Consider the following 12302-nt stretch of genomic DNA (forward strand, 5'->3'; position numbering starts at 1 on the left):
GGTACTGTGGCCAAATAGCTCTACCTTTGACTCATCTGTCCAGAGCACATTGTTCCAGAAGTGCTGGTCTTTGCCTCGGTGTTCATTGGCAAACTTTCGTCTTGCCCTGAAGTTCTTTCTGGACAGCAAAGCTTTCCTCCTGGCACACCTCCCATGTAGATAAAATTTGTGCAGCCTCTTTCTTATGGTAGACTCGTGCACTTTGACATCAACAGTGGCAAGAGCTACCTGTAGGTCCCGTGATGACATTCTGGGGACTTCTTTCATCATCTTGCGGTCTGCTCTCGGGCTGAACTTGCTGGGGCGGCCTGGCCTGAACAAGTTGGCAGTTGTTTGGAATCTTCTCCACTTGCAGATGATCTTCCGGACAGTCGAATGATTGATTTCAAATTGTTTGGAGATCTTTGAAAATCCCTTTCCAGACTCGTAGGCATCTATAACCTTCTTTCTGAAGGCCTCAGATAGCTCTTTTGATCGAGGCATGGTGACGCCACACACTTCAACAACAAAGAGCAAACCAAACTAAATGTCTGAGGTTTAAATAAGACAGGTTCCTCCAAGATATTCTCTAACGATGTTCTAATCATTTGCACCTGAGGTGGTGCACCTGATTCTAATTTTAGTTATTACAAGTAGTGATAAATGTAGGGGTGTACTTACTTTTTCCACATGCGAAATTTGCATTTATGTTTATTGAAATTATACAATGGACTACAAAATGTAAATGTTTCATGATATTTGTTATATTATATCACCGTTATCTATCAATATTGTTGAAATGAAGATCAAATAGCTGTATGTTGAAATATGTTGAAAAAGTCAACACTTTACATGGGGTATACTTACTTTTTCACGTGACTGTATATGATGAGATGAGATGTTATTTGTGTGGAGGTTTAGGAACGGTGCAGCATGCACTGAGTGCATGCTCAGTAGCATTGGCAGCAGGACGATACAGGTGGCGACATGATCAGGTGCTGGCGGTGGTGGTGCAGATGGTGCAACAAAAGGTGCTGAGGTCGAGAGAGAGAAGATGACTATATATATATATATATATATATATATATATATATATATATATATATATATATATGTATATATATATATATATACTAGCGGGGTCACCCGTGGGAATCCCACGGGCATGGATGTGTGTGACATTTCGACATATTGAGTTATATGCTGCACATTCATTTTTACAAAATGGTTACTGGCAAGTCATCAGATCCAGAAATGGTGTGAATTTAGTTATTTCACATAATATGTGACCCCTCACTCCTCTCCACCTGACACTCTCCTGTCTCCACCTGACACTCTCCTGTCTCCACCTGACACTCTCCTCTCTCCACCTAGCACTCCTCTCCTCTCCAAACCCTCACATCCCTCTCCTTTCCAATCCCTCACCTCTCCAATCCCTCACACTCCTCTCCTCTGCAATCCTTCACACGCCTCTCCAATCGCGCCTCACACTCCTCTCCAATCGCGCCTCACACTCCTCTCCAATCGCGCCTCACACTCCTCTCCAATCGTGCCTCACACTCCTCTCCAATCGTGCCTCACACTCCCCTCCAATCACTCCTCTCCAATCGTGCCTCACACTCCTCTCCAATCACGCCTCACACTCCTCTCCAATCGTGCCTCACACTCCTCTCCAATCGCGCCTCACACTCCTCTCCAATCGCGCCTCACTCGCCTCTCCAATCGGCTTTCCCCGTCTCGTTTCTCTCCTTTTTCTCCCGTCTCGTTCTTTTTCTTGCTCCAAATCGGCCCGTCGGAATCGGAAATCGGCCCGTCTCGCCCGTCGGCCCGTCGGAATCGGAAATCGGCCCGTCTTGCTTTTGTGCTTGTGCGTAAATAAATTGTGTTCATGACACCATTTCTGGTGTTGGGCTAGCGGCTAGGGTGCCGGCTTAGGATCCTGGGTTCGAATCTCGGTCGATCGCCGAATTAATGCCAGGGGGGTTGACTCAGCCTGTCATCCTTCCGAGGTCGGCTAATTGAGTACCAGTTCACTGGTAATTCCCTGTTTGTCGTTGAAGGCGGCAAAAAGGGTTGGCGTCAGGAAGGGCATCCGGCCGTAAAACATTGCTTCAAAAAGGGGACAAAAAAACAACAACTACCACGGTCCCCGAAAAGGCCAACCCCCGCTTTGCGGGGAAAAATGGCCTCTAAACGGTGGTTTTTACACCATTTCTGGATCTGATGACTTGCCAGTAACCATTTTGTAAAAATGAATGTGCAGCATCTAACTCAATATGTCGAAATGTCACACACATCCATGCCCGTGGGATTCCCACGGGTGACCCCGCAAGTTTGCATTGACGTTCGTCGATGGACTCGTTCGCCCGTCTCATTCGTTTTCTTGCTGCATCCTGTTCAAGTCTGCGTTCTTCATCGATCGTCTCATTCATTTTGGAAATAGAAGTTTCCACGCAGCGCATGAATTGTCACGATCCTCAAGAGGAATTTGTCTCGTAATCATCAAATGATAAATGGCAAGTAAATTATATTGTGGAAAATTAAAGATTTCAAATAAACCTATTTAAAGTGTATTCGCACATAACTAATTTTAAAAAACGAAGAAATATCTCTCGGTAATTTCCTGAAACATATTTTACTTCCGGCTAATAATGTTGAATTAAATAAAAACGAAGAAATATATGTCGGCATCATTGTTGACGTTTTTGTGACGACTGTCATCAAACGAAAAAGTAATATATCTTAACGGAAAAGCAAAAGCGAATTTTTAATATATATCGACACCTTGCCGTCGGTGTCATGTTGGGCGGTGTATGATCCACCATGACGCGATTTTTAAAAATATATCTCTGCATTTTCCCGCGTGTGTGGAATGTTCTCAATTATTGCTGACACCGAGTCCAAAACCATCGATAAAAATGAAATCATATGGTGAGTTAGATTGGAGATAAAGGCGTGAGAGAGACTCAATGGCCTTGAAGTTGAAGTTACAGGCGTTTGAGAATTCATTTCGTTCTATAAACGGCAACTTTCATTGGATTTCCTTCCCGTTTTTTTTCAACCGAGTCGAAAACTATGTTAGCGACTGTGAAAAATGAAATGATATATCGAATTTTTAATATGTATCGACACGTTGCCGTCGGTGTCATGTTAGGCGGTGTATGATACACCATGACGCGATTTTAAAAAATATATCTGCATTTTCCCGCGTGTGTGGAATGTTCTCAATTATTGCTGACACCGACTCTAAAACCATCGATAAAAATGAAATCATATGGTGAGTTAGATTGGAGATAAAGGCGTGAGAGAGACTCAATGGCCTTGAAGTTACAGGCATTTGAGAATTCATTTCGTTCTATAAACGGCAACTTTCATCGGATTTTCTTCTCGTTTTTTTTCAACCGAGTCTAAAACTATGTTAGCGACTGTGAAAAATGAAATGATATATCGAATTTAAAATAGATATCGACACATTGCCGTCGGTGTCATGTTGGGCGGTGTATGATACACCATGACGCGATTTTAAAAAATATATCTCTGCATTTTCCCGCGTGTGTGGAATGTTTGTGGAAAATTAAAGATTTCAAATAAACCTATTTAAAGTGTATGCGCACATAACTAATAAAAAAAACGAAGAAATATCTCTCGGTAATTTCCTGAAACATATTTTACTTCCGGCTAATATGTTGAATGAAATAAAAACGAAGAAATATATGTCGGCATCATTGTTGACGTTTTTGTGACGACTATCATCAAACGAAATAGTAATATATCATAACGGAAAAGCAAAAGCGAATTTTTAATATATATCGACACATTGCCGGCGGTGTCATGTTGGGCGGTGTATGATACACCATGACGCGATTTAAAAAAATATATCTCTGCATTTTCCCGCGTGTGTGGATTGTTCTCAATTATTGCTGACACCGAGTCTAAAAGTAAAACCATCGATAAAAATGAAATCATATGGTGAGTTAGATTGGAGATAAAGGCGTGAGAGAGACTCAATGGCCTTGAAGTTACAGGCCTTTGAGAATTCATTTCGTTCTATAAACGGCAACTTTCATCGGATTTTCTTCCCGTTTTTTTTCAACCGAGTCTAAAACTATGTTAGCGACTGTGAAAAATGAAATGATTTATCGAATTTGATTTGAAATAAAACTGGGGGAGAGCAAGACACCACGGGCCTACAAAACAGGACTCAAAGCTATGCGAGTTAATAAAATGGTGGATATTTGTTTATAGCCACTCCCAGAATGGGTGGAGCTATGGGTGGAGCTACTCTGCAAACCGAGTAAGCCACACCCCGGACAGACACCCAACAGATAGACAGACAGACAGACAGAATCATCTACGGCTATTATAATATAGATGATATATATATATATATATATATATATATATATATATGTATATATATATATATATATATATATATATATATATATATATATATATATATATATATATATATATATATATATATGTACACATGTAAACTCAACATCAAAATAAACTTATCAAATCTTTAGAAGGACACTCATTGAAATCCTCCACGCAAAAATGAAAAATATTTGAACACAGAGGTAAGTTCAGCAATCTTTACGAAACACATGTCAATAAGCAAGAGGTTGCCTCAATCACAAAGAAGCAAAAAGCATGAACATCACAAGGGGTGGTGCAACAAAAGTCACAGCACTGCAACACAAAGGCACGCACCTGAATACAGTCAAAACAAAATGACAGAGGAATGGACCAACACTCCTAATAGGCAAGGACAGAATGACAGCAGTCCTCAATATCGTGTGTGTCCTCCCTGAGCTGTGATGCAGGCTGTACACCTCCGACGCATGATCTGTACCAGGCGTCTGATGCGGTCCTGGGGAAGTCTGTCCCACCAGTCCGCAATGTGAAATGTGACTACAAGTCGTCAACTCTCCCCACCCCACCCCCAACCCCCCCACTCCCAAACCTCAAGTCCTCACACTCCCACTCTCAACCATAAGGTGTCCATACCCTCCCCACTCCTAGCCTTCAACCCCCCTCTCACCTCTTCACCATTACTCCTCAACGCACCCCCCCTCCCCCCACTCTCCAACTCCCAAACCTCAAGTCCTCACACTCCCACTCTCAACGATAAGGTGTCAATACCCTCCCCACTCCAAGCCTTCAACCCCCCTCTCACCTCTTCACCATTACTCCTCAATCACCACCCCCCCCCCCACCACAACTGCAAAGCCTCGACCTCTCCCTCCCAACTCTGTCCTTTCTTCGCCCCCCCCTCCTCCAACCTCAATACTGTCCTCCGCTCCTCACCCCACTCTTAAAAGCAAACGTGCATTCCCACATCGAAACAGTGGAATATTTAACGACCTCACCTCCACCCCCCACCCCTCCCCCTATTTCATGACATCACTGATGTCACAGAAAGCACGATTGGAATGGCTCATACGTGTTATGGCCCGTCACTGTCGCATGTCTAGTTCTCAATCCCACGAGAAGTGTGGAAACCTCATGGAATTGCAGCGGTCATGTGACAATGAGGCCCGAGACCAGTTATCTTCTTCGTGTTGCATACAGTCGTGGCCAAAAATATTGGCACACTTGCACTTTTTTTCAAATAACTCACAATTTTCTCTAAAAATAAGTTGAAATTGTCTAAAGTATTTGGTCTCCACAATTCTTTATTTCACTGTTATTATTACAGAACCTTTGTTTTTGATTCAGAACTAAATATATCCTTTTAATCAGAAAATAAATAGAAATGGCATTGACAAAATGATTGACACCGTGGACTTAATATTTGGTAGCACATCCTTTGGACAAAATAACTGCAGTCAAGCACTTCCTCTGGCCATGAATGAGCTTTCGACAGCTCTCTACTGGCAGTTTTGCCCACTCTTCTTGTGCAAACTGCTCCAGTTCTCCCAGATTTGAAGGGAGCCTTCTCCCAACTGCTGTTTTCAGATCTCCCCACATGTGTTCAATGGGTTTAGATCTGGACTCATTTCTGGCCACTTCAGAACAGTCCAACGTTTTGACTTGAACCATTCCTGGGTGATTTTTGAAGTGTGTTTGGGGGTCATTGTCCTGCTGCAAGACTCATGACCTTCGACGGAGACCCAGATGTCTTACACTGGGTTGGTTGAACATTGCACTCCAAAATGCCTTGGTAATCTCCTGATTTCATGATGCCATGCACATATTCAAGGTACCCAGTGCCAGAGGCAGCACAGCAACTCCAAAACATCACTGAACCTCCTCCATGTTTAACTGTAGGGAAGGTGTTCTTTTCTTTGAAGGCTTCACTTTGTTTCCTGTAAACATAGAGATGATGTGCTTCACCAAAAAGCTCTAATTTGGTCTCATCTGTCCACAGGATATTCTCCCAGAAGGATTTTGGCTTGTTTAGGTGTGTTTTGGCAAACTCCAGTTTGGCTTTCTCAGCAGTGGGATCTTCCTGGGTCTCCTACTATAGAACCCCTTTCATTGAGTTGGCGACGGATAGTGTGAGTTGAAACTGTCGTACCTTGTGTCTGAAGGTCAGCTTGAATATGTTTGGCAGTTGATCGAGGTGCTTCCTCCAGCATTCGAACAATCCTTCGCTGCAATCTTCGATCAAGTTTTCTCTTGCGACCACGTCCAGCGAGGTTGGCTACAGTGCCATGGGCCTTAAACTTCCTGATAACATTGCATATGGTGGACACAGGAACATAAAGGTCTCTGGAGATGGACTTGTAGCCTTGCGATTATCCCTTCTTGGCTACAATCTTGTGTCTGACTTCCTCAGACAATTCTCTGGTTTTCTTTCTTTTCTCCATGCTCTTTGCGGTACACACAGTGACACAAAATAGCAGAATGACTCCTTTACTCCATTCAAACTGGTTGAATGAGTGATTTTTATTTTGCAGGCACCTGCAACTCAGCATATGTGTGTTCAATCCCAAAGTAAAGGAGAATCACCTGCTTGAAATCTAATTATTTTTAACAACCTCTAAAAGATGGCAATAATATTGTCCGGGCCATTTTAGGATTCCTGTGCGGAATAAGCTAAGATTTAGTAATTTTTTCAGCTTTTTTGTTTTGTTCCACTGCAAACAAAGAAATACATATGTGGAGACCAAATATTTTTTTATTTCAACAATTTTCTGGAAGAAATGGTACATTATTTGAAAAAAGTGCAAGGGTGCCAATAGTTTTAGCCACAACTTTATGCTGTGTACACATCTTTCCAAATAAATAACGACGGGTGTTTTCTTTCAAATTGTCGCGATATTCCCAGAATTCGTCAACAAATACCTTTATAATGACATGGGTTTTATAAATACTGATTAAGAAAAAATAGTTGGAAATAATAGCTAGGACCTGCGTAACCTCCACGGTAAAATCTCTGCTTGAAAGAATGCCACATAATTATTTGGGCAGTGTATAAACAACATACTGCTGCATCGATCGATGAGGCCTATCTTCACAAGGCCTGTGATGGTTTCGTCATGTTGTACAGTGCATTTGCGTTGTGCATGAAAATCCATTCTGGTACACTCATGGTGCCAGTTGGGTGAATTTCAGCAATTTCACATAAAATAGAAATTAAAATATTTTCACATGAAATAAAAACAAGTGCAGTACCTTTTTCAGGAGCCTCATCTGTTTAATTTGTATGTAATGACTTATTTAATACAGGCTGTGCGGCGCGTACGCTGTAGCAAAAATACAGTGCTCATGTTGAGTCAACAAAATCTCACAATCAATCTCTTCAATGCATAAATAAGAGTATAAACCATGTGTACAATCTACGTAATTTGTTTTCTCAAACTCCCACTCAAACTATGTCCATGGAGTCATTTTATCCAAAAACAAACAAACAACGACAAACAAAACTCCCAAACATATTTTCTAACAGAAGAACTACAATAATTCCCCCATGTGCCTGAAAATAAAATAAATAATACAGGTAAAACAACACTGATCAGAAATTATCAGTTGATACTTCTTTTCTCAGATAATAGATTTTGGTCGAAATTGCCCAAGCAGCGGTGAGGTGCTCTCTGTCTGATACTGCTATTCACAGTTGTCAGGGTTTATTATCATACTTTACAAGTACCTAACAACTTATGGCTTTGTCTGACTACATTTCTGATTGTCATTCATCATTTAGTGAAAACACAGACTCACATTACCTGTTGCAACATTGTTACATGATGTGGTCACTTACAATGATCAATCAACAACCTTGTTATTTTCTTAAAGGGCCTTCAATCTCCTAATGAATTAAATACACAAAATTGAACAAAAAAACTTAGAACTTTTAAATTTATAAAAACCAAATCACCTCCTTCTATAAGCACGGAAGGCTTTTGGTAGTCCAGTATAAACTTTTACTCATGTGGTCAAAACCCTATCATTTGGAGGTTCCGCAGTTGGATTCCTGGGTGACAATAAACTATGGACCAATCGGCAGCAACTGTGTAAAATTCCTCTCTGTGGCCATAGAGGCATAATAGTCCGGCAGAATAGGTGAAACCGTTGTGGGGTTTTTTAAAGTAGCAAATTTGACACAGTGGTTGACCACCGCATACTGATTAATTTTGGACATGGGGCCACTCAAAAAAATTCAAAATGGCAGCCATTTCCAAGATGGCAGCCATTGGTTTAAATTTCTGATATAGTGACATTATTTTGACAATGCAGCTTGCAGTTTTTCATTATATTTGCTTATTTACACATATTACACACAATTACGCAATTGGGGACATTTTGTAATATCAAAATAACCAATTAAACAAACCAACTTTATATAATTAGGCATGTTTGTTGACATGTAAAAGATATGATCAACAACTTGATTCTTCGAAGTTATTGATGACACTTTTTTATGATATAAATAACATTCCATTTTATCATCAAAATCCCCTGCAATGGTAAGACTGGCCATGAATATCATATGACAAAATGTGAATTTCTCTCAACACAGGTTAAACTCTTGTTATTTCCTTTGACTAACCTCTGTGAATTTTGCAAAAGATGATACAATTTAATTTGCAAAGAGTATAAATTTGTGATCATCTTTGGAGGACTCCATAATTCAAATAAATATGAATTAAGGATAAAGATAATAATAAAGATGAGTGGGTTCATCAAAAATGTAGTGGTCTGAGAGGGTCATTAACCAGTGTGGCAGCTACATTCAAATGTAAGGTGTGCACAGAGGGAGCTGCAGATGGAGGAAATGTTGAGTTGGATCTTGGAGACGGCGTGAAGCTGGAAGGTGTGAAAACATTTTGCTACCTTGGAGACATGCTGAATGGAGAAGGTGGATCAGACTCGGCAACGGTTGCTGGAGTGAGATGTGCATGGAAGAAGTTTCGGGAACTGAGTGGCGTGCTGACGAGGAGGGTAGTGTCGTTGAAGCTGAAGGGAAAGGTGTATGCTGCATGTGTGAGAAGTGTTATGATTTATGGGAGTGAGACATGAGTAATGAACGTAGAGCAGCAACGAAGGCTGGAAGGGGTGGAAATGTGAATGGTTCGGTGGATGTGCGGAGTATCGTTGAGAGAGAGGAAGACAAATGATGAATTGCAAAAGATGATGGGAATAGAGCCTGTGATTGATTATGTGAAGAGGAACAGGTTGAGATGGTTTGGTCATGTGTTGAGGAAGGATGAAAGTGACTGGTTGAGAAGAGTGATGGAAATGAATGTAGAAGGAAGTAGAGGATGGGGAAGACTGAAAAAGACTTGGCTAAAGATGGTGGAAGAAGAAATGCGGGCAAGGGGGTTAACAAGGGGAGATGCAGAAAATAGGGCAAAATGGAGAAGATTGTCATGGGGAACGCATGGCTAACCCCTGCTCTAGCAGGGAAAATGGCCTTAAATGCCTGTTGTAGAGGGGTCAATATATGGTTGAACCCCAAAGAAATTGATACAAAAGGTTTTTCAATGGATTCTGGTACCATTGGGCATGCTAAATAACATACTAAAAATCTAGTAACATCTGACCTCCGGAAAGGGGTCATTTTCAAGATGGCATCCAAGATGGCCGCCCGGAGCTTAAAATGGCCATATCTCAATTATTATTCAACCTACAAAGTTGGTTTTGGTGTCTAATCCTAGGTTTTAGGGCCCAAGGAATTCAATTGAATCAATAAAATTACCATCAGTTAATTATTTATTGACAAGTCCAAGATGGCATCCCAAGGTGACATCCTGATCCACTAAAATGGCTCTGTCGAATAGTAGTCAACCTAGAGAGATTTTTTCAGTGTGTATACCTAGGTTTAAGGCACCCAGGAAATCATCAAAATTACTTAAATAAGCACAAAGTAATCAGGTAATCCAGTAAGCCAGGTTTACCAGCCCATTAGGTATTTGTTGTCTTATACAGTTAGTCGCTATTCATCGTCATCCTCCGACTCACCAGCTAATGAACCAAGTGTGTGTTTCAGATTGGAGATAAGAGTGTAATGTGTGGGGGGACTGAAAAATCTGACAAACAATTTATTTTCATCTCAAAAGGAATAAGTATATTATTTGGTACATGTATGCATAAACAAAATCCATATTTTTTAGACATTTCCAAAAGAAATGTACCCAACTTTTCCCAGCTATAGCCTGGGGGGGGGGGGGGGCACTCCATGTGTCCAGGGTAGTAGGACTGTGTCAGTGTGCCACCCAAAAGGGTGGCTTTTTGGCAATTTGAGTATATTCAAGGGTGTGGAAAATTCCATGTGTTGTATATTCAAATTTTGTCACAGTTAACTCTCAGTTAACTGTCAGTGGCATCTTCAGGACTAATTTTGGGGGGTTCGGTGGTTACTTTCCATATATTGACCATTCTAGAGGCTATTTGCATTTCGTTATGATTTTGTAAAGGCACTAATCATACGTGTATTAATTTCTTCTTTTTTTCTTCAAGGTACAAGATGAGTGCATCCTGCAGTGACCAGATCTGTCCCATTTGTCAAGGCAAATTGGAAGATGGAGGTGATGTAGGCAAGATTCGCCAAAAGGGTGCTGATGGGATCAATGAAGCTAGTGTTCGGAGAGGTGACACCATTGCTGTGACTGCTGGCTGTAAAGTGCGTTTGAACTGTCGCAAAATGTACACAAACAGTATTGAAATTGATCTTCATTTAAAGAGGAAACAGAGTGGTGAATCCAGTACCACAAAAAGGAGTACTAGGGTTTCTGAAGGTCCGTTCAATAGCAAAACTGATTGCCTTTTCTGCGGCACTAGTGTTCAGGAAGGAAGTGCAGACTATAGTTATGTGAAAACTGATATCTTTGCAAAGAAAATATTGCTATGCTGTGATAACCGGCAAGATGAGTGGTCTTTCAAGGTCAAAGGTAGAATTGAATACGATCATGGGGATCTACACGCTGCAGACTGCGTGTATCATCAAGATTGTAGCAGCCATTTCAGGTGTGGCCGTCATATACCCCTGCAATTTCAGACAGATCCTGATCCAAAGCGGAGGAAATCTGGAAGGCCAAAATATGAGGACCAAGAACAAGCCATGTCAAAGATGTGTGCATACCTTGCAGCGAATGATGAAGAACAGCTGACTGTTTCTGACCTTAGGTGTAAAATGAAAGAGTATTTGTCTAAGGCCGATTCCCTCCCCTATGGTAATCAATACCTAAAAAGACAGCTGAAGGAACGGTATGGGAACTGCATATATATTGCAGAAGGAGAAGGTTTAGATGACATAGTGACAATGAGAGAGAAAACGTCACACATCCTCAGATCATACTTCAACAGCACAAACCAAGAAGGTGATGAAGAGTCGCAGAAGAGAGCAATACTTGAGACAGCTGCAAGGCTCATAAACAAGTCATAGACAAGTCCAAAGCTGATGGCAGTTTTAAAGTGTATGACATCAACCGTCTAAAAGAAATCCTCGGACATGACATGTGTTCTCAGTTGATATTCATCCATGCCATGACTGGTTGTGACACGACTTCTCGGATTTTTGGTGTTGGCAACAAGACTGCTTTCCAGAAGCTTGTAAAAGGAGACCCTGTCCTTCGGTCTTGTGCCAACACATTCACCATCCCAAACCAGACCACAGAGGTGATCGATGACCTTGGATGCCGAGTAATGGCTATCCTCTTTGGTGGCAAGTGCAAAGATTCCCTTGCAACAATGCGATATAAGTAGTGTAATAATGTTGCTTCTGGGACACCTCCGTTTAACATGGGAAATCCCTATCTAATGTCATTTACCCCCTTGTCTTTTTCAAAAATCATAAACACCTCTATTTCTCCCACCCTCATCTTTATGAACCTTTTGTCTGTAGTACCTATCCTTAATGTTGTTCATTA

General features: G+C 41.2%; 1 protein-coding gene across 1 annotated transcript in view; it reads right to left on the reverse strand.

Annotated features, from left to right (window-relative positions):
* The window catches only part of LOC144891630 (voltage-gated potassium channel subunit beta-2-like), a 42988-nt gene extending 37660 nt beyond the window's left edge, over window positions 1-5328 (reverse strand). The window contains 1 exon segment of the mRNA XM_078775280.1: window positions 5296-5328. Within this exon segment, the coding sequence (XP_078631406.1) occupies window positions 5296-5328 (33 nt within the window).
* Window positions 5329-12302: the final 6974 nt, after the last annotated feature.

This window comes from Myxine glutinosa, chromosome 4 (genome assembly GCF_964187855.1).
Source record: "Myxine glutinosa chromosome 4, kmMyxGlut1.1, whole genome shotgun sequence".
In the NCBI taxonomy this organism is placed as follows: Eukaryota; Metazoa; Chordata; class Myxini; order Myxiniformes; family Myxinidae; genus Myxine; species Myxine glutinosa.